Consider the following 23313-nt stretch of genomic DNA (forward strand, 5'->3'; position numbering starts at 1 on the left):
CTAACATCCACTGATGTACAGAGCCTGAGGTTTCCAAAGAAAAGCCCATGCCAGAACCTTCAAAGAAAGGTAAAATGATGACAGTTGTTTTTATTGTTCAACATGCATATCTTGAAATGTTTATCACATACAGAAAAAATGATTGAATCTTGCACAGAGGCTGAAGCGAAGGCAAGAGAAGAGAAGTCAAAACCAGCACCAGCTAAAAAAGGTACAGTCCTCATGCTCTTTATTTGAGAAGGTAATAGTAAAAGATCCTGATAGTTTAATTAATTTCATGAGATTCATTTTCTGAAATATCCTGCAAATCCATCCATTAAGATACAAGTTTGTTTGATAAGAAAAATTTCTGAATATTTGACATTATTTAAGCATGAACATTAGCTCTACATAAAACTTTTACCAAGCGGTTTGACTTAATTTTTAGAGCCTGGAATTATAAAAAAGAAGAAGAAACCTCCAAAGAAAGGTAATAATTTTCAAATGTGAAAAGACTCTTGCGTTCATGTAATTTAGAAATAAATGTTGATGTTAAACTTTTTATTCTTTTAGAAGCTGTAAAAGAAAAGTGATTATGGTATAATTGCTACACAACATTAAAAGGGAACAGGAAATGTTAAACCGAACCTGGAAATCTGGGAGAATGATTTTAATAATAAATGAAATAATAATTTATTCAATGTTAATATACAACCCAAATTCTGGAGTATTGGGACGTTTTTTAAATTTGAATAAAATGAAAACTAAAAGAATTTCAAAAGTTTCAACTGAGAAATTTTACACTTTTATCCACTAAATGAGCTCATTTCAAATTTGATGCCTGCTACAGGTCTCAGAGAAGTTAGCATGGGGGCAAGAAAGGGCTGAAAAAGCAAGAAATTTTGCAAATATTCCTCTGGGAGAACATCTAGCAACTAATTAAGTTAATTGACATCGGGTCTGTTACATGATTAGCTATAAAAGGGATGTCTTAGAGAGGCAGAGTCTCTCAGAAGTAAAGATGGGCAGAGGCTCTCCAATCTGTGAAAGAGTGAGTAAAAAGATTGTGGAATACTTTAACAACAACGTTTCTCAACGTCAAATTGCAAAAGCTTTGAAAATCTCATCATCTACAGTGCATAACATCATCAAAAGATTCAGAGAAACTGGAGAAATCTCTGTGCATAAGGGACAAGGCTGAAGACCTTTGTTGGATGCCCATGGTCTTCGGGCCCTCAGACGACACTGCATCACTCATCTGCATGATTCTGTCATTGACATTACTAAATGGGCCCAAGAATACTTCCAGAAACCACTGTCGGTAAACACAATCCTCCGTGCCATCTGTAAATCACGGACGCCATGTCCTCCAGGCTAAAGAGGAGGGAGACCTTCCAGCGTGTTATCAGTGTTCAGTTCAAAAGCCAGCATCTCTGATGGTATGGGGGTGCATATGGAATCGGCAGCTTGCATGTTTTGGAAGGCACTATGAACTCTGAAAGGTATATAAAGGTTTTAGAGCAACATATGCTCCCCTCCAGATGATGTCTATTTCAGGGAAGGCCTTGTGTATTTCAGCAGGACAATGCAAAACCACATACTGCAGCTATTACAACAGCATGGCTTCGTAGTAGAAGAGTCAGTGAGCTGAACTGGCTTGTCTGCAGTCCAGATCTTTCACCTATAGAGAACATTTGGCGCATCATTAAACGAAAAATACGTCGAAGACGACCACAAACTTTTTAGCAGCTGAAAACCTATATCAGGCAAGAATGGGTCCAAATTCCAACACCAAAACTCCAGAAACTCATAATCTTGATGAAAAGTTAAACTTCAAACTCTTCTGAAAAGAAGAGGACATGCTACACCATGGTAAACATGCCCCCGTCCCAACTATTTTGAAACCTGTAGCAGGCATCAAATTTGAAATGAGCTCATTTTGTGGATAAAATTTCTTAGTTTAAACATTTATTATGTTATCTATGTTCTATTGTGAATAAAATATCGGCTCATGTGATTTGAAATTCTTTTAGTTTTCATTTTATTTAAATTTTAAAAACGTCCCAACATTTCCGGAATTCGGGTTGTATTAAAAACAATTAGACATTCAAGCAGTACATAATGTTATGAAATATATCTGAATGTTTTGCAGAACCTGCTGTTGCTGTTGAAAAGGCAAAACCTAAACCTGCACCAAAGAAAGGTACAATTATTTAACAGTTTGTATGGCAAAATGACAAAATCTGGTTTTCTAATCATAGTTTCAGAGCCTGAAGCTGCTATAAACATGTCTTTGCTGAACTGTTTCAAAACTGAAATATCATTCTGTTTGTAGAACCTGAAGCTACCAAAATGAAAACTAAACCAGAACCTGCAAAGAAAGGTATCACATAAGGATGCAGTAAATGTTTGCAAAATTTATTACCAGGCAAGACTGATGTGTGTCGTATTCCAAGCTTTTTTATGTTTCATAAATTTCTTGTTTTGCAGAACCTGAAATAACCAAAGAAAAACCCAGGGCACCAAAGAAAGGTATGCAACATTATTTGTGAGAGCAATAATATTGTATTAATATTTTCTCCTATCAGGTTTTAAGACAATGATAGTTTTGCTTGCTTTGTTTCCATCATCACAATGTAAGAGGCTGGAGTCATCAAGCAGAAATCACATATTATACAAACACACTTAAAAAATATGTTAAAGAAAATAATTGATAGTATCAAAATATTTACTCATCATTGACATTTCAGAGGCTAAAGTCATCAAGAAGGAAGCTAGACCAGCTCCTGTAAAGAAAGGTATTGTTGTAAAGCGAAATTAGGAGTCAAATTAATATTTCCCCAAACAAATTAATGAACATGTATGCTAAAAAGCCTCTATTTTTATCATTTCAGAGGCTGAAGTCATCAAAGATGTTAAACCAGCCCCTGAGAAGAGAGGTTTGAGTTACCATTATTGTAGCCATTATTGTTAAATATCAATTTTAAAATGATCCAAGGACATTCAAACATAATGCTAAAGAAAACCTTTTACAATCTCTAAATATTTTCACATCATTGCCATTTCAGAGGTCATCAAGGAGAAAGTTAAACCAGCTCCTGTAAAGAAAGGTATGGATGTCAATGAAATCATACTATATATGCTGTTGTTTTCTACTGTAATGATCATTTCTTGCATTAAAACTACTTAACAGAGCCTGAAGTTGCTAAAGAAAAGACACCTGAACCAAAACCCAAAAAAGGTTAGTGCCTGAATCTTTTACTAAATATTTACTGAATATTTTACATTTCATCAACAGTCAGTTTAATTATTCTATAGAGAGATACTTTATCCTAACATTTCAAGTTGCTTGACATTGAGTAAATTATTCATCTGTTTTATAGAGCGTAAAGTTATCAAAGAGAAACCAGCACCTCCAAAGAAAGGTAATAAGATACAGTATATGCTTTATCTACAGCAATGAATACTAGATTAGACTGAATCTCGTACAGATATTTTCACATTACAAGTTTTCCAATTTATTCTTGTAACCCCTTACAGCTGAGGTTCCAAAGGAAAAGGCAAAACCAGTCCCAGAAAAGAAAGGTATAAATCACTTTAATCACTTTAATTTATTATGTGACACTGTATCATTGATTAAATAACACATCTGCTAATGTAAAGCCAATTTTGACTGTTCTTTACTGCTGTGTTTTCCAGCACCTGAAATAATCAAAGAAAAACCAAAGTCGGCTCCAAAGAAAGGTATTCAAGTTAATTTAAGTATAATGTCAAAACCTTTTGCCTGGCCAGTTTTAAGACAATCTTAATGCTTTAAATATTTATATAAACTTCATTTTAGAAGCTGAAGTCATCAAAGAGAAAGTAAAACCAGCCCCTAAGAAAAATGGTTTGAGTTACCATTATTTAAACTTTTTATATTTGAATTATCCATTTCACGTATTCTTCCGTTTCCTCAGATTGACATTTTACCCAAGCTAATCGCCTATTTATAATTACTCCGCTATATTATTTTATAGATGCTGAAGTCACTAAGGAGAAAGTAGCTCCTGTAAAGAAAGGTGAATGAAATAATCATATACTTTAGATTGCAGCTGTATGATGATCATTCATCACATGACATGTTATTGTCTCATAGAGCCTGAAGTTGAAAAAGAAAAGGCACCTGAACCAAAACCGAAACCCACAGAGAAAGGTGTTGTTGTGCTATATTTACTGTTTATATGATAAAACATGCAGTTTTTATAAAAATACCTCAAATGCATATTTTCATATAAGGTTTTTCTAGAAGCTAATATCAATTAACCTTGTGATGTCTTTTCAGTTGAGGTGCCAAAGGAAAAGGAAAAACCAGTCCCTGAAAAGAAAGGTTCATACAGTATCTAGTTTACCAGTCGATTCAAAAACTCTTTTACTAATTATGTAATGCAGCACCTTATTGATTGAGATTTGTACATCTGCAAATTCTAAATTTAAACACTCATTTCTTGCAGCAGAACCTGAAATAACAAAAGAAAAACCCAAGCCTGTGCCAAAGAAGGGTAAATAAACAGTTTTTCCACTGGCCTTTTGTAAGATAATGCTAATCATAATCATTTTTATTTATTTATATTTTAGAGGCTGAAGTCATCAAAGAGAAAGTTAAACCAGCTCCTAAGAAGAAAGGTTTGATTTGCTGTATTAAGAATTAAATGACCATTTTCTGTAACAGCATGTGTGATTAAACATTATGATCATTTTAGAGCCTGGAGTCATTAAGGAAAAAGTTAAACCAGCTCTTGAGAAAAAACGTGAGTTCATTTTGATATTTGATCTCAGCAGCTTAAAAGATAATATTAAAAACAAAAACTTCAACAATCACCACATTGCCATTTCAGAGGCTGAAGTCAAGGAGAAAGCAAAACCAGCTCCTGTAAAGAAAGGTATGGATGTGAAAGGATTTTGTTCATCACATTAAAATTATTTTCTCATGGAACAAGTTTCATATCAGTTCTAATTAATGTTTTACATTTTCACAATTTCAGAAATTGAAGTTATCAAAGAAAAAGCCAAACCAGCCCCTGAGAAGAAAAGTATGGATATCAATGAAAGTTAATATTTTTAGCTAGATTTTAATATAACACTGATTGTAAACCAGTTCCTCTAAAGAAAGGTGGTTCTGCTTTAAGTATGTGTTTGTATGCTTCTACTGTGTGTTACATAAACATAAGAACAGCTTTGGTTCTTTAATGCATTTTAAATGCAAAATAGATTAGATTAGTTTTTTTATATGTATTTTAGAGGCTGGCGTCATCAAAGAGAAAGCTAAACCAGCCTCTGAGAAGAAAGGTTTGATTTATTATGTTAATATTTAAAAATTTCCTCTAAGCTAAATTTTAAATTACACAAAAGTCTTTGCATTCCTCTAAATATTTTTTGCATGATCATAATTTCAGAGGCTGTAGTCGTTAAGAAGAAAGCTAAACCAGCCCCTGAGAAGAAAGGTAAGAGTTATTTTGAAAAGATATTATCTTCAGAAGTGGTTTCACTTTGTGGTAGAGATAAATCTAATAAACACATTTTATTAAAATGCAAAAAAGACATTATCTCTAAATATTTTTAAAACATTGCCATTTCAGAGTCTGAAGTCATCAAGGAGAAAGTTCAGCCAGCTCCTGTAAAGAAAGGTGCATGAATTTAAATGAAATCCTCCTGCATATGCTGATGCTTTCTGCTGTATGATGAATCACATGAATTAAATCAGATTAATTTTAAACACTTTATAGAGCCTGAAGTTGCAATAGAAAAGGCTCCTGAACCAAAACCCCAAAAAGCTGAGATGCCTTCTCCCAATTCTTTTTTGAGACATTGATCAATCAAATAAAAACAAAAATAAAATAAAGTGATTTATTGTGCTTGTTAACATTAGATTAAATATGTGTATTTAACTGCATTATTTGACATGCTCTGTTTTGCTGTGTAGAGCCTGAAGTTCCTAAAGAGAAAGCTAAACCGACCCCTGGGAAGAAAGGTTTGATTTACTTTCTTATGTGTGCAATTTTCATTGTCGTTATCAGAATGTAATTCTTGAACATATTTGCAATATGATCATTATAGAGGCTGATGTCATCAAGGAGAAAATTAAACCAGCCTCTGTAAAGAAAGTTATGGATATGAAACCATCCTGTGTATACTGTTGTTTTCAGTGTATGATGATTATTCATCTTAAATGACCTGTTAATTTGTGAATGCATAGCAAGTACTGTCAATTTATTGACTCTAGCCACTTGGCTTTTATAAATATTGCAAAAAACATTATGATCATTCATTCCATGAGAAGTCTCAACTCAAGCTCTCCTTTTTTAACGTTAAACTCTTCTGTTTTGCAGAACTTGAGATCATTAAAGAAAAGCCCAAGCCAGCACCGAAGAAAGGTATGCCTACTTACATTTATTGGTGTTTACACTATCTCTCAGATAAATGTAATATGTTCAAATGTTTTGCAACATTTTAGAGGCTGAAGTCGTCATAGAGAAAGCTAAACCATCCCCTGAAAAGAAAGGTAGAAGTTGTAATTTCATGCGTGCTTTCATCCAAACTCAGAAATCAAGTTAATATGTTGCCTTAAATTGAAATATATAAATAATATAAAAGAGAATCTTTCACATTCATTTGATTTTTCAGAGGCTGAAGTCAAGGAGAAAGCTAAACCAGCTCCTGTAAAGAAAGGTATGGATGTCCGTGACATTATCTTGCATTGCTGATTTTGATATCAAATATCACATGCAAAAATATTCTTTTATAGAGCCTGAAGTTGCTAAAGAAAAGGCTCCCGAACCCAAAAAAAGTGAGTTTTTCCCGAAGGTCATCTAGAACATTTTACATTTATATCAGAAATATGGTTGGTCTAATTATAGCAACAACAAAAAAAAAAGCTTAATTGTTTGACAATGATGAAACTTAAGTATCCTTCTGTCTTGTGTTTTATAGAACCTGAGTTTGTTAAAGAGAAAGCTAAACCAGTCCCTAAATTGAAAGGTTTTGTTTACTGTGCTAACAATTAAATGTACAATGTCTGTGAGCAATATTTTGCTAATAATATATTTAAATTATTTATATTATCAACATTTTAGAAGCTGATGTCATCAAGGAAAAAGCTAAACCGGCCCCTGAGAAGAAAGGTAGAAATGATCATGTGTGCTTTTACCCCAAGTAAAAGTTAACATTTTCCCTCCAAAAATACAACATAATATATATTTTTAAATGTTCATATACTTTCCTTTCAGAGGCTGAAGACATCAAGGAGAAAACCAAACCAGCTCCTGTAAAGAAAGGTGGGGATATCAACAACATTTTCTTGCATTGCTGATTTTGACATTATAATGATCATTTATCACATGTACAAATACTGTCTTAAAGAGCCTGATGCTGTTAAAGAAAAGGCTCCTGAACCAAAACACAAAATAGGTGAGATTTTTTCCTCTTGGTCCTTTTTGTGTTGTAAACTTTTACCAAAAATCTATTTATAGCAAAAAAGCTTTAACTGGTTAACATTATGAAAATGAAATATTCTTCTGTTTTCTGTTTTGTAGAGGCTGAAGTCATCAAAGAGAAAGCTAAACCTGTCCCTAAGAAGAAAGGTTTGATTTACTGTCAGCTATCAGTTTACAATTTTTATAAGCAAAACGCGATACAAATATTATATAAATATTTGTATATTATCATCATTGTAGAGGCTGAAACCAGCTCCTATAAAGAAAGGTATGGCTTCAGTTAAAAAATCTGCACATATTGATGTTTTACAGAGCCAGAGGTTCCTAAAGAAAAGGCACTTGAACCAACACCAGAACCTGCAAAGAGAGGTATTATATGTGTGTGTTTCTGGTAATCTGTGTTTTTGAATACTTGAAAACTTATGTTTCAGTTTTTAAGGTTTTGCTCTGAAACATTCTTATTTATCTTCCAAAACCTTTCAGTTGAAGCTCCAAAGGAAAGGGCGAAACTAGTCCCTAAAGAAAAAGGTACACATTTAGTATATGTCCTAATACTGCTGATTTATCATATTATAATGTGTATTACAGGATATTTTACAACTTATAATATCACAGCTGCTATTTTAAAGATAACATCTGAAGTTAAACCCTCATGTTTTGCAGCACCTGAGATAACTAAAGAAAAACCAAAACCAGCACCAAAGAAAGGTACTGCAATTTTTCTTAAGAAAAAACCATAAAAGCCCCTGGTTTTAAGTAAATGCTAATGCTTTTATGTTATAATCATGTTAGAGCCTGAAGTCAAGGAAAAGGCTAAACCAGCCCCTGAGAAGAAAGCTAAGAGTAAACTCTTTTTTTTTTTCCTGGTGTTAAAGATGAAGTTATAATTTTCTCATCATAAATATATTTTATGATCTCTCATATCATCTCATACCTCTCATTATCATTGCTATTTCAGAGGCTGAAGTCATCAAGGAGAAAGTTAAACCAGCTCCTGTAAAGAAAGGTATGGCTGTCAATGAAATCGCAATGTGTTACTTTTGCCTTCCCGCTGTATAATGACACAATTATCACATGGAAAAAATACTGTTTTAAAGAGCCTGGAGTTCCTAAAGAAAAAGCTCCTGAACCAAAACCCAAAAGAGGTGAGTTTGCACATAATATGTACTTTAATGTAATCTTTTCCCCTTGTGGATTAGTATAAAACACTAATATATGCATGTTGTTTTCTATAAATGTTTATATTTTTACAATTTTAGTACCTGAAGTCATCAAAGAGAAAGTAAAACCAGCCCCTGAAAAGAAAGGTTTGATTTTGTGCGATTTTAAATGAACACTATCAATGAGAAAAAGGTTTATGCTAAAATCAGTTTATCTTTTCAGAGGCTGAAGTCAAGGAGAAAGCTAAACCAGCCCCTGAGAAGAAAGGTACAGTAAGAGTTAAGAGTTTTTTTTTACATGGTTTAATTTTATCCTGTGTTAAGGATGAATTTAATATAAGATTTTACGATCTCTAAATATTCTTGCCATTTCAGAGGCTGAAATCATCAAGGAGAAAGTTAAACCAGCTCCAGGAAAGAAAGGTATGAATATCTTATAATTAAATCATTCTGGATATGTTGTCACTTTCCCCTGTATAATGATTGAATTATCACATGAAAACATACTATTTTACAGAGCCTGTTAAAGAGAAGGGACCTGAATCAAAACCCAAAAGAGGTGATTTTTTTTCTCAAAACAGGTTGATAATCTGTGCCTCTTGTAAACTCTGTTTAGTGTAGTACATTAATACTGTATTATGTACAGGTCCTTCTCAAAAAATTAGCATATTGTGATAAAGTTCATTATTTTCTGTAATGTACTGATAAACATTAGACTTTCATATATTTTAGATTCATTACAACACAACTGAAGTAGTTCAAGCCTTTTATTGTTTTAATATTGATGATTTTGGCATACAGCTCATGAAAACCCAAAATTCCTATCTCAAAAAATTAGCATATCATGAAAAGGTTCTCTAAACGAGCTATTAACCTAATCATCTGAATCAACTAATTAACTCTAAACACCTGCAAAAGATTCCTGAGGCTTTTAAAAACTCCCAGCCTGGTTCATTACTCAAAACCGCAATCATGGGTAAGACTGCCGACCTGACTGCTGTCCAGAAGGCCATCATTGACACCCTCAAGCAAGAGGGTAAGACACAGAAAGAAATTTCTGAACGAATAGGCTGTTCCCAGAGTGCTGTATCAGTGGGAAGTCAGTGGGAAGGAAAAAGTGTGGCAGAAAACGCAGCACAACGAGAAGAGGTGACCGGACCCTGAGGAAGATTGTGGAGAAGGACCGATTCCAGACCTTGGGGGACCTGCGGAAGCAGTGGACTGAGTCTGGAGTAGAAACATCCAGAGCCACCGTGTACAGGCGTGTGCAGGAAATGGGCTACAGGTGCCGCATTCCCAGGTCAAGCCACTTTTGAACCAGAAACAGCGGCAGAAGCGCCTGACCTGGGCTACAGAGAAGCAGCACTGGACTGTTGCTCAGTGGTCCAAAGTACTTTTTTCGGATGAAAGCAAATTTTGCATGTCATTCGGAAATCAAGGTGCCAGAGTCTGGAGGAAGACTGGGGAGAGGGAAATGCCAAAATGCCTGAAGTCCAGTGTCAAGTACCCACAGTCAGTGATGCTGGTGTTGGTCCACTGTGTTTTATCAAGGGCAGGGTCAATGCAGCTAGCTATCAGGAGATTTTGGAGCACTTCATGCTTCCATCTGCTGAAAAGCTTTATGGAGATGAAGATTTCATTTTTCAGCACGACCTGGCACCTGCTCACAGTGCCAAAACCACTGGTAAATGGTTTACTGACCATGGTATTACTGTGCTCAATTGGCCTGCCAACTCTCCTGACCTGAACCCCATAGAGAATCTGTGGGATATTGTGAAGAGAAAGTTGAGAGACGCAAGACCCAACACTCTGGATGAGTTTAAGGCCGCTATCGAAGCATCCTGGGCCTCCATAACACCTCAGCAGTGCCACAGGCTGATTGCCTCCATGCCATGCTCCATTGAAGCAGTCATTACTGCAAAAGGATTCCCGACCAAGTATTGAGTCCATAACTGAACATAATTATTTGAAGGTTGACTTTTTTTGTATTAAAAACACTTTTCTTTTATTGGTCGGATGAAATATGCTAATTTTTTGAGATAGGAATTTTGGGTTTTCATGAGCTGTATGCCAAAATCATCAATATTAAAACAATAAAAGGCTTGAACTACTTCAGTTGTGTTGTAATGAATCTAAAATATATGAAAGTCTAATGTTTATCAGTACATTACAGAAAATAATGAACTTTATCACAATATGCTAATTTTTTGAGAAGGACCTGTATTTTATCATCTCCTAATATGTTTATATTTGGACCATTTCAGAAGTCATCAAGAAGAAACCTAAACCAGCCCCCGAAAAGAAAGGTAACAGTTACTATTATTGTGGCTTGGTATGTGCTCAAATTAAAGAAGATAATACAAAAATTTTCTCATTCTGTAAATATTTTCATAATTTCAGCGGCTGAAGTCATCAGGGAGAAAGTTAAACCAGCTCCTGTAAAGAAAGGTATGAATATCAGTCAAATCATCCTGCATATGTTGTCACTTTCCACTGTATAGTGATAAAATTATTACATAAAAAAATATTGTTTTAGTGAGCCTGAAGTTCCTAAAGAAAAGGCCCCAGAACCAAAACCCCAAAACGTTTTTTTTAACACTGACCGATAATGTGTGCTTTCATTGTAAACTTTTTAGAGGTTTAGAGGATTACATTAATACTGTATTATACTGTATGTATTTAGTCATCTCTGAATATGTTTATTTTTTTAAATATTCAGAAGTCATCAAAGAGAAACCTAAACCAGCCCCTGAAAAGAAAGGTAAGAGTTACCGATATTGTGGCTTGATATGTGCTCCACTTAAAGAAGAATCGCAAATTTACTCAAATTCAATGATGATACTAAAGTTTTCTCATTCTGTAAATATTTTCATAATTTCAGCGGCTGAAGTCATCAAGGAGAAAGTTAAACCGGCTCCTGTAAAGAAAGGTATGAATATCAGTGAAATCATCCTGCATATGTTGTCACTTTCCACTGTATAGTGATAAAATTATTACATAAAAAATATTGTTTTAGTGAGCCTGAAGTTCCTAAAGAAAAGGCCCCAGAACCAAAACCCCCAAAAGTTTTTTTTAACACTGACCGATAATGTGTGCTTTCATTGTAAACTTTTTAGAGGTTTAGAGGATTACATTAATACTGTATTATACTGTATGTATTTAGTCATCTCTGAATATGTTTATTTTTAAAAATATTCAGAAGTCATCAAAGAGAAACCTAAACCAGCCCCTGAAAAGATAGGTAAGAGTTACCGATATTGTGGCTTGATATGTGCTCCACTTAAAGAAGAATCGCAAATTTACTCAAATTCAATGATGATACTAAAGTTTTCTCATTCTGTAAATATTTTCATAATTTCAGCGGCTGAAGTCATCAAGGAGAAAGTTAAACCGGCTCCTGTAAAGAAAGGTATGAATATCAGTGAAATCATCCTGCATATGTTGTCACTTTCCACTGTATAGTGATAAAATTATTACATAAAAAATATTGTTTTAGTGAGCCTGAAGTTCCTAAAGAAAAGGCCCCAGAACCAAAACCCCAAAAAGTTTTTTTTAACACTGACCGATAATGTGTGCTTTCATTGTAAACTTTTTAGAGGTTTAGAGGATTACATAAATACTGTATTATACTGTATGTATTTAGTCATCTCTGAATATGTTTATTTTTAAAAATATTCAGAAGTCATCAAAGAGAAACCTAAACCAGCCCCTGAAAAGATAGGTAAGAGTTACCGATATTGTGGCTTGATATGTGCTCCACTTAAAGAAGAATCGCAAATTTACTCAAATTCAATGATGATACTAAAGTTTTCTCATTCTGTAAATATTTTCATAATTTCAGCGGCTGAAGTCATCAAGGAGAAAGTTAAACCAGCTCCTGTAAAGAAAGGTATGAATATCAGTGAAATCATCCTGCATATGTTGTCACTTTCCACTGTATAGTGATAAAATTATTACATAAAAAATATTGTTTTAGTGAGCCTGAAGTTCCTAAAGAAAAGGCCCCAGAACCAAAACCCCAAAAAGTTTTTTTTAACACTGACCGATAATGTGTGCTTTCATTGTAAACTTTTTAGAGGTTTAGAGGATTACATTAATACTGTATTATACTGTATGTATTTAGTCATCTCTGAATATGTTTATTTTTAAAAATATTCAGAAGTCATCAAAGAGAAACCTAAACCAGCCCCTGAAAAGATAGGTAAGAGTTACCGATATTGTGGCTTGATATGTGCTCCACTTAAAGAAGAATCGCAAATTTACTCAAATTCAATGATGATACTAAAGTTTTCTCATTCTGTAAATATTTTAATAATTTCAGCGGCTGAAGTCATCAAGGAGAAAGTTAAACCGGCTCCTGTAAAGAAAGGTATGAATATCAGTGAAATCATCCTGCATATGTTGTCACTTTCCACTGTATAGTGATAAAATTATTACATTAAAAAAATATTGTTTTAATGAGCCTGAAGTTCCTAAAGAAAAGGCCCCAGAACCAAAACCCCAAAACGTTTTTTTTTTTAACACTGACCGATAATGTGTGCTTTCATTGTAATCTTTTTAGAGGTTTAGAGGTATTCTTCTAACTTAAATATTTAACTGATATTTTATTTTATTTTTATTATTATTACAGCACCTGAGATAACCAAAGAAAAGCCAAAACCAGCACCAAAGAAAGGTAATGCAATTTATTTGTGAACCAATGGCAGAACTATTTTAAAATTTTCTATTTTTGCCAGTTTTAAGATAAGGCTAATGCTTTAAATATTTTATATTTTCCCCATTATAGAGGCTGAAGTCATCAAAGAGAAAGCTAAACCAGCTCCTAAGAAGAAAGGTATGATTTACTTTTAAATGTAATGAAAAATTTAGAAAAGAAAGGTCATGCTAAAAATTGTTTTATTTATTATCAACACTCTAGAGCCTGAAGCCATCAAGGAGAAACCTAAACCAGCTCCTGAGAAGAAAGGTAAGAGTTTCTTATTGTAGCTTGATATGTGCTGTCAAGTTAAAGTGCCCCTATTATGGGTAATGAAAGGTTCAGATTTTGGTTTTGGGAGTCCCCAACAACAGGTTGACATGCATGCAAGGTCAAAAAACACTTTCATTGTCTTATAATATGCATTTATTTTTACCTTACTTGCTCAATGACTCCCAAACGATTCGTTCAACGATTCATTTTTCCAAACCCCAAACCCTTTGCGTGACGCTAATCTGGTCTCATTTTTATTTCATCATACCTGTAATGCCTGATAAAGCAGCGTTTATGAGCGCAGTGCTGCTTTGTGTACAGCGTTACCTGAGAAATGGCTGTTTTACAGCGCTACCTAGTGGCAAAGAATGAATTTGCATTTTCATTCAGACCAACGTGAAAAGGCCAACAAGTGAATGAGAGAATGAGAATGAGCTTTATTGCCAGGTATGTTTACACATATGAGGAATTTGTTATAGTGACAGAAGTGGGCAGGCAATATGCTAATGTTTCATGTTGACATCAACATGAAATGGCTTGGGATTCGTTTTTCGAAATGATTATTCGTTTATAATCATTTCAATGATTCAGAGTCGACTCTTTCTTTTGAGAGACAATAACTTTATAAACGGTGCACTTTCAGATTTAAAACTTTGCAGGATGTTTTCATTCACTTAGAGCTGTGTTACACACTGCATGAAAGGTCATTTTCAAAAATCCATAATAGGAGCACTTTAAAGACCACGCTCTAATTTACTCAAATCAAGTTTTTCTCATTCAACTAATTATTCTTGTTTCAGAAGCTGAAGTCACCAAAAAGAAAGTTAAACCAACTCATGTAAAGAAAGGTATGGATGACAGTGAAAGCATCCTGCATATGCTGTTTTTATTTATGTATGATGATTATTCATTACATGAATTAAAACTGTTTTCTAGAGCCTGAAGTTGCTAAAGAAAAGGCCCCTGAACCGGCACCAAAAATAGGTGAGATTTTCCTATAGATAATGCTTTATCTCAGCATTTGTCAGACTTGAAACGGAAATATCTGTCTGATTTTCTAAAATTGTTTGACGTTAAACCCCCATATTTTGCAGCACCTGAGATAATCAAAGAAAAGCCGAAACCAGCACCAAAGAAAGGTAACGCAATTTATTTTGAAAGACAGTGTCAAAACATATCATAACATAAGATAATGATAAAGCTTTAAATATATTGTTTTATCATGATTTTAGAGGCTGAAGTCATCAAAGAGAAACCTAAACCAGCTCCTGAGAAGAAAGGTTTGATTTACTGTTATCAAATTGCCATCATTCTTAAGCCAAATTAAAATGTTTGCTTTCTCTAAACATTCTTATGATGTTATAATTGCAGAGACTGAAGTCATCAAGGAGAAAGTTAAGCCAGCTCCTGGAAAAAAAGGTATTGATGTGAATAAAATCATCCTGTAATGATGTTGCTTCCCAATGTATAGTCATTCATCACTTGAAACTGCTCTTTTATAGAGTCTGAAGTTCATAAAGAAAAGGCACCTGAACCAGTGCCAGAACCTACAAAGAAAGGTATTAATATATAGTGGCATCAATCTTTATCTTTTAATGTTTGCACATTGCACATCTGAATACTATATGCATGTTTTCATAAAAACAAACACGTATTTATGTTTTGCTCCTTTTCAGTTGAGGTTCCAAAGGAAAAGGCAAAACCAGTTCTTAAAGAAAAGGGTACTTATCTAGTTGACATTTTAATGCAAAATTCACGTTACAAAATTGTCAATTTATTTGCTATTTTAAAGTTCTACTGCCATGTTTTACAGAACCCAAAATAACCAAAGAAAAGCCAAAGCTAGCACCAAAGAAAGGTACTTTTTTGTGAGATTAATGCCACTTAACATCTGATAGAATGAAGTTTAAGCTATATTAAACTATTTAATAATGTTAAATTAAAAGTTTTCCTTATCTGTGGGTTTTATAAATGTTTTTCATCGTCTCTAATTCAGAAGCTGTAGCCATCAAAGAAGAAGCTAAAGCAGCCCCCGTGAAAGAAGGTATGAGTTTATTTGCTTCTATTTTTAATGTGATATCCCTGTAGCAAATCGGGTTTCAGTCTCTTAAAATAATCAGGTTATTTTAGTTGAGGCATCAATTTTTAGCCAAGCCATAGGGCTTTTTTCAATGTGTTTTATTACTCTTATTATTTTAGAGGCTGAAATTGTCAAAGAGAAAGCTAAACCAACGCCTGTGAAGAAAGGTTTGATCTACTATGCTCACAATCACATTACCACTGTTCCCAAGCAGAATATTATATCATGCTATATTAAGTCATTTATTTGCTCTAAATGTTATTTTATGAATGTATTAGAGGCTGAAGTCATCAAGGAGAAAGCTAAACCAGCTCCTGAGAAGAAAGGTTAGAATTACCAATATTTTACCTCCAATATAAAGAAATTATTAATAAATAATTTACAGAGAAAATTCTTCATATTATTTCCTTTTCAGTGGCTGATGTCTTCAAGGAGAAAGTTAAGCATGCGCCTGTAAAGAAAGGTATGGATGCCATTGAAATCATCCTGCATGTAGTATTGCTTTCTTTTGTGTGATTATTATATAAAATGATTATCACATGAAACAATACTGTTTTATAGAGCCTGAAGTCTCAAAAGAAAAGTTATTAGAACCAACAGCTAAAAAAGGTGAGACCTTCGCACGTCTTTTACAAAATGTACTTATAATACTGTTGTGTATTGGTAATGAATAATTCAAGCCTACATTTCACCAAGTTTCAAAACACTTCTGTATACACAGATGATGTTGGTCTTATTGGTTTGGACTTGGAGCTACTGAACTCTATCAACCAAAAACTGTCTCTTCTGGACTTAATGAGGAAGGACATTGGTGAAATGAAGAGTGATCTGGAGTCCACTCAAAATCAAATCACACTTTTACGGATGGACAACAGAACAATCAAAGGTATTTTGTCCATGTTAGAAAAACGGTGGATTTTGACATTATCAGGCTGAAAAAAAGGCTTGACATTTCTTGGCTTACGTTAAACCACATGCTGCTTGTGTCTCTAACAGAGCCAGAAACTGTCAGTGTAAAGGTAAAACCAGCGGTCTCCAAGGAAAAGCTGAAAACAGCAAAAAAAGGTATTCAAACTTTTCAATTACACATGCTGGTCATGAATTGTAGACATAAGGAGCTACACTTAAACAGGAGCTGATTGCCACTGTAATGTTCACATGCGAGTGAGTGAAAGATTTTCTTTTCTAGACCGTGATGCTCTGATGAACGTTACTAAGACAGCACATATTAAAGCAGGTAATTCTCTTACACAACCTATTATTTTACTTGTTTATTCTCAGGATTTTGTTATTTTAAAAATTTGCCAGATACAGTTTATTAATGAAATTGAAGCTTCATAAGAGCAATATTAGAATATGCTACATGATGCACTTTCAGTCTGCTTGTTATGTATACTGTTTGTATGTATATATGTGACCCTGGACCACAAAATCAGTCTTAATTCGCTGGGGTTCATTTGTAGCAATAGCCAAAAATATATTGTATGGGTCAAAATTATTTGATTTTTCTTTTATGTCAAACATCATTAGGATATTAAGTAAAGATCATGTTCCATGAAGATATTTTGTACATTTCCTACTGTAAATATATCAAAACTGAATTTTTGATTAGTTATATGCATTGCTAAGAACTTCATTTGCACAAATTTAAAGGCGATTTTCTCAATATTTGTAATTTTTGCACCCTTCAATTCCAATTCCAGTGACTCCTGAAGAACCAGCACCACATCACCTTGATGTGATGCTGGTTCCTCAAGAGTCACTCAAAACTTATCTGTTCATAAAGCCTATGAAAAATCAGTCTTAATGTATTTCACAACATCATGTAATTCTTATTAAGTGAGGGTCATTTTTTAGGATTTTTTACCCAAGCAAAGTTTCCGAGATCCTGACACATTGCACTTCTGGAGACTCCAGGAAGGTTGCAGTTCTGGGAAATGGTGGCGCTGGAGACTAAATGGTTCCTGATAGTTTCTCACCTAATTCTTCACCTTAATTCATAATTATTTTGCAGTTAACATGTGTCTTTTCTTCTCCACCAGTTTTTTCTGACTCTGCTGACACAATTAGCATTTCGCTGCCCAATGGTTATGCCCTAGTTTTTCAAATTCTATTACTGCATTAGCAATGCATCCTTCTCGTGGGCATTTAATAATTTTTTACGTTTAGTCTGAGTTAAATCTCTTTGTCTTATTTTATCTGTAAAAGAAAACTTTGAATATACCTGAATATAAGGAGTTTTTTACTTCCAGCCTTCATGGACAATCATATATCATTAAAAAATGATTAAATACAAAGTCAATAGTAGTTATTAAGATTTATGTGGTTTGGAATTGGTCAAATGTTCTTGGAAAAAAATATGACCAGAATATCAACTTGCCCAATAATTCGGCACACAGTCAAAGCCAAATATTGTCCTATCATAACAAACCATACATCATTGGAAAGCTTATTTATTCATGGTTTTGTGGTCCAGGGTCACATAGATGTATGTATAATATGTATAATGTATTTTATGTCTTACTGATTTTGTCCTTTTACCCACTCTGTACTTCACATATATACAGTACAAAATGAATTAAAATTATATCCAGCTCTCGTTGCCCTATTATTATGCAGTTAAAACTTGCATGCTGCTTAACCAGTTTGTCTTCTCCATGACACAGAACGTGATGCACTGAAAAACATCACTAAACCAGCACCTGCAATGAAAGGTATGTCGGAATGCTATGTAACAGCAGCTACATTATACAAATATGCATATTTTAATTGACAGAATTTGTTGAAGTGTGATTTTGTGGGCAATTAAGAAATGATTAACTTTCCTATTCTAGATAAAGAGGCTCCAAAAACTAAGATCAGACCAGAGCCCAAAAAGAAAGGTAAAATATATATTTACTGTTAACAATTGAAATCACCTGCCAATATCATTTTCTTCTAATTTTGTAAGGGGGTGCTAAGTAAATAGATAGGCTGTTCTTATTGTTGCATCAGTGACTAAAAATATCTCTCCTGATGCTAGAAATCACCCGTGAGAAGGTCAAAGAAGAAAAGGAACCTTTAAAAAAAGGTACTATGGCTGATTGCATGGAGTGATTTACTAACACAGACTTTTCATATTCATTTCAACAATAGTTCTTTACACTCCAAGAATAGTCATTATTTTATATATTCATCAACTTGACATTAGATGTCTGGCTAGTATATAATGGTTTACTTATGAATATAGAAAACTTTTCATCTACAAACAGTACTTGCTAAAAATGCATGTGTAGACATTAACTGGAATCTGATATTCCTTAAGAAGAAATATTGAAAACATGTCTAAGAAAATCAGAGCTGTCCAGCACATAACAAACAGGAACTTTCCAGACCTACATTTTTAAGATACTTTTAATACAGCTATTTTCTTTTATGTTTTAGAACCTGAGCTGGTCAAAGAACGAGGATTGTTTTTTTGTATTAGATTTTTTTTTTTTTTTCAAGTTTAACAGTTATAAAGTGATATAAAGAGTGATGTAAAGTGCAGTCCATGTATTCTGATACTACATACGTAACATGTAAAATGTAACATTTACCTGATGTTTTGTGAATGTTCTGTAATCAGTAGTCAAGCCAGCTGAGAAGGAACCTGTTGTGGACAAGGAAGTAAAAAGTAAGATATTTATGTGTGTATATATAGTTGAAATACTAAAATAAAACACATCAAAATTACCTTTTTAGTTTTTATTAACTTTTTTCAGTTTTAGTTGTCATTTTAGTTTGTTATAATAACCATGATATTGTAAAATAATTTGATTAAGATCATAAATTAAAGGAAATCTGTATTACCCTTCTGTAGGAGAAGAACCTGATGTCACCAAAGATATTCCAGAGATAGAGGAGGGTAAGTTTTGTCACTATATCAAGTGTGGACTTCAGATTATTTGCTTTAAGATCACACCACTCACATAATGTACATGCACCTATTCTCTAAATGCTATCTTATAATAATTTATAAACCATCTTGACAATAGAAACATTTCAAAGTTGCAGACAAAATATCAAATGACAAGCCTGTTTTCCCTAAATAATCCTAAAACAACCTCTAATGTCTTTTCCACTTCAGAGGACGTTCCCTACTTCCAGTGTTTCTTTGTGGATGAGGATGATACTCAGTATCCGTTCTTCCCCTTTTCACCACCGCTGTGGTGAGTCCAGACAAACCTCGCAGTCTGATGTTAAATAACATGGCAAAGCCAGTGAAGACGGCCCTGTGAACTCTGAGGAACCTGCTGCTCTGATGCAGTGGAGAGCTTCTCAGTAGGTCCTACGGCATTACACCAGCAACGACAAAAAAATGTGAATTACTTCCTGGATTAAACTGGAAACTTCCTTCTCAAATTCTTTGTCATTTTGAAGGACAGAGGTTGCAAATGTTGCACTATTTATTATATCATCTTAAGGCTATCCCTCTTTTTTATTAATACCGTGGATTTGCCTTTTGTTTCAGAATGATTAATATCTATTTATGTCCTAGAAGGAATGTGAGTATAGTTTGTCCAGACAGCACTGACTTGAAGTAATGAAAGATCTAACTTCCTTTCTGAACACTGCAGTGGGTTCAGGATCGTAATATTTGTTATATACAAGGTACATAACCTCATTTTGATGGGGTGCTAATTCGAAGCATTCCACTCTGTTTTCTGTCAGAATGGGGTTTTAAAGTTATTTACTGTTCGCACAACTGGAAGGGAGGATATAATTAATCAAGAAATAAGTAAGCAACTATTTCATGTATCTTTTCTTACTAAAACTGTTTACTAAACCGTTTACAGAAGTAACAACCGCACTGAGAAATAAGAGCTTAAGCTCAGTTCCTCTGAATGTATGCATTTTATTTATTTTATTTTTATTTTACTTTATTTTTGTTTTATTTCTATCTCTTTTTTAGCTTTCCATACATTTTTGTTTAATATAACTTTTTATAAATCTATACTTCACAGAGGAAACAAATGTTTTATTCAGTGCTCTTTATGAATGAACACACTGGATTTTTGCATAACAAAATTAAACTAAAATGTGGTGCTAAATCCAAGAAAATGCATTAAATATCAATGCAACTGCATTTTTTTAATATATTACATTGCAAACACTACTGTTTTTACATTTCTCTACATAACAATAGTTTATGTTCGATAATGTCTGTAAAAATGTGGATGTGTTTTTGCAATATTACATGGATAGTCCTACCTAATGTAGAGCAGCCAATTAAATGGCACTCTGAATTGTCTATTGCACATTATACTCAGTATTGCATGCAACCACAGTGTTTCTCAGCACTGCCCCTGGTGGCTTGCTGGCTCATTACTTCATTACTTGATTTAATGATGTTAGTGAGTGTTTAATGGTGTGTACTAGTGAGACACACCATTAAACTAGTGTGCCGGTGGGCCGCCCCGGAGACATTTATTTTACTGCCGCTGTCTTTTCTGTAGGAGTTCAGCATGTAGCTCCATTGAGAATAAACTTGTGTCTGTACAAAGAGCTTTTCTCTGATGTACAGTAACTTAGGGTGACTGCAGACTCTATTTTCCCCAGACATGTCCTGGCTAGGTTTTCTAAACGGCCTAAAATCAATTGTGGCATTCAAGAAGGTGGGCTCTACAGAGAATGGTCAAAGCAATGCAAAACCATGTGCATATAATGTTTGTGGACTGTAAATAGCATGTCAAAATCTGGACGTTTTAGGCAAAGTATCAATCATGTCTAGGAAAAAGAAGACCTGTACAAATGCATATTATAGCAATGCTCACTTGTAACAGAAATAGGTCTCTTTTGGACTTTTTAAAAAGATAGTTACTTTAACCATGGTAGATTATAAACTTGTTGGTGTGTTTACATGCAAACTGTGCTGCAATGAATAACAGCATTTTTCAATAGTTCATATAGTTCTTTAAAATTTGCATAGTGTTATTTTTAAATCCAATTTACAGCTCATATTTGAACAATATGTTCCTCGAATATATTTTTGCATGATGTTTGCATGGATTTTGTTTAAAATTGTATGTAAACCAGACCATATTTAATTTGTGTTTTGTAACACCCTAAAAGTTTATATGTAATATTGTATTCATTATTTAGTTTTTCTTTTGCATGGTTTTGTGGTCAGATATTCAAAATCTGTACAATGTATAGCCATAAACTTAAATCATATTTATAAAGCTCTCCACAGAATCAACAATATGGTCTGTATGCAACTGTAAATGCTATTGGAACTGTAATGCAGCTGTAACTGTAATACAGACTTGAATTCTGAAGGTCTGATTTACGTTTTAGAAGAAATAAATGTTTGCAATAATCACAACAATTGATTGATTACTTGTTATTTTATGTTTGTTTGTTTCAGTATTTTTCTATTTTCTTCTTTTGAAGAAATACTGTATTTCAGTATCACCCAGGCCATTATGTTAACATCCACTGTCACCAGTAGGTGGCATTACTGCAATATGCTCTCATGTAACCTTTCTGGTTCTTGTGTAATTTTTGTAAAAAAGCCAGTTATAATGCAAAGGTTTTGTTAGATAAATTACTCAAATGAATCTATCTTTCGTTCACCATCTTACCAGTAAATCTAATCAAAACCTACATTTAAGTACATTTCATGTAAAATTAAACAACTCCATCTAAATACCTATTTAAAATAAAATTAATTGAGATGCATCAAAAAGATTAAGGATTCAGAAATATGCCCATATCTACATTTGTTTTTAATCATCACTCTCACAATACTACAAAAAGCTGCTAATAGTGCCAAGTGTTAAATGCATTGGTATGCAGACCCTGCTTTCAGCTATTCAAGGTTTCTGGCAGACTGCTATTCAACAACCCTTAAACATCTCCAAGACAACAGAGACTATTCCTAACTGAGCCTACTCTAAAATACCCTTATTGCATGTTATATCTATTTTTAATTCCTTTTTAGATACTTTTTTTCTTTATTAATATATATTAAATTAGGAATGTAATTTAAAATAAAATATAAAAAATTTCATATGGCACTGATTTTGGCAGACATCAGGCATTAATACTTAAAAATAAATTATGCTAAGCAATACTAATTTCCATTTTCCTATGCAAGTTTGTGACATTAGAATAGTATGTAATTCGAAAATCAACATCAAGGACATGAACATCAATATTGGGACATGTATACCACAGATGGCTGTTGATTTTCAGTCATGAAAGAATGTCTGAGCTCAGTTTACACATAGGCATCTAGGGGTGGGCGATATGGGAAAAATATCATATCACGATTTTTTATAGAAATATCACGATTCACGATTTTTATCCCGATTCTTTGTTAGTTTTACTATTTTGGTTTTACAAGTTGTCTGAGCATTACAGCCAAACTAGAAAGACAAAGATGCATGGCAGATATTTAGGCCAAAGTGGGTGAAGATAAAAAATCTTTGTCATTATTTTATTTTTCTTATTAAAAAATAAGAACAAAGATACACATTACAAATACACATAATATACAAATAAAACAAACAGTGCTTTATTTCCAGGTACAATAGGTGTATTTAGCAGAGCATTCAATGAAATTGAATGAACAAATATAAAAATAAAACACTAGATAGACTGATTCCTAAAGCAACTGTATTAAAGTTT

The 23313-nt window shown here is 33.6% G+C and overlaps 2 protein-coding genes across 2 annotated transcripts in view; both read left to right on the forward strand.

The window, feature by feature from the left end:
• Positions 1-23313, forward strand: part of LOC306886541 (serine/threonine/tyrosine-interacting protein-like) — a 195222-nt gene that overhangs the window by 85180 nt on the left and 86729 nt on the right. The window lies entirely within an intron of this gene.
• LOC306886760 (uncharacterized protein) lies at positions 139-22005 on the forward strand (the record flags this gene model as incomplete). The annotated part of the gene is made up of 58 exons (XM_079444072.1): positions 139-211; positions 2132-2182; positions 2470-2511; positions 2730-2777; positions 2874-2918; positions 3048-3089; positions 3363-3404; positions 3520-3564; positions 3679-3723; positions 4722-4901; positions 5004-5051; positions 5260-5307; positions 5415-5462; positions 5942-5989; positions 6348-6392; positions 7551-7598; positions 7764-7820; positions 7935-7979; positions 8115-8159; positions 8244-8294; positions 8410-8457; positions 8549-8596; positions 8711-8758; positions 8835-8879; positions 8987-9034; positions 9129-9170; positions 10876-10917; positions 11021-11059; positions 11331-11372; positions 11493-11540; positions 11811-11852; positions 11973-12020; positions 12291-12332; positions 12933-12980; positions 13242-13286; positions 13398-13445; positions 13530-13577; positions 14381-14428; positions 14517-14564; positions 14675-14719; positions 14813-14860; positions 14952-14999; positions 15083-15139; positions 15257-15301; positions 15394-15438; positions 15577-15624; positions 15780-15827; positions 15939-15986; positions 16076-16123; positions 16382-16546; positions 16657-16725; positions 16850-16897; positions 18327-18374; positions 18495-18542; positions 18683-18730; positions 19268-19315; positions 19502-19546; positions 19769-22005. The coding sequence occupies 58 exons, from the start codon at positions 139-141 to the stop codon at positions 19852-19854; spliced, it is 3048 nt and encodes a 1015-aa protein (XP_079300198.1). The 3' UTR covers positions 19855-22005.

This window comes from Barbus barbus, assembly GCF_936440315.1.
Source record: "Barbus barbus genome assembly, chromosome: 20".
Classification (NCBI taxonomy): domain Eukaryota; kingdom Metazoa; phylum Chordata; class Actinopteri; order Cypriniformes; family Cyprinidae; genus Barbus; species Barbus barbus.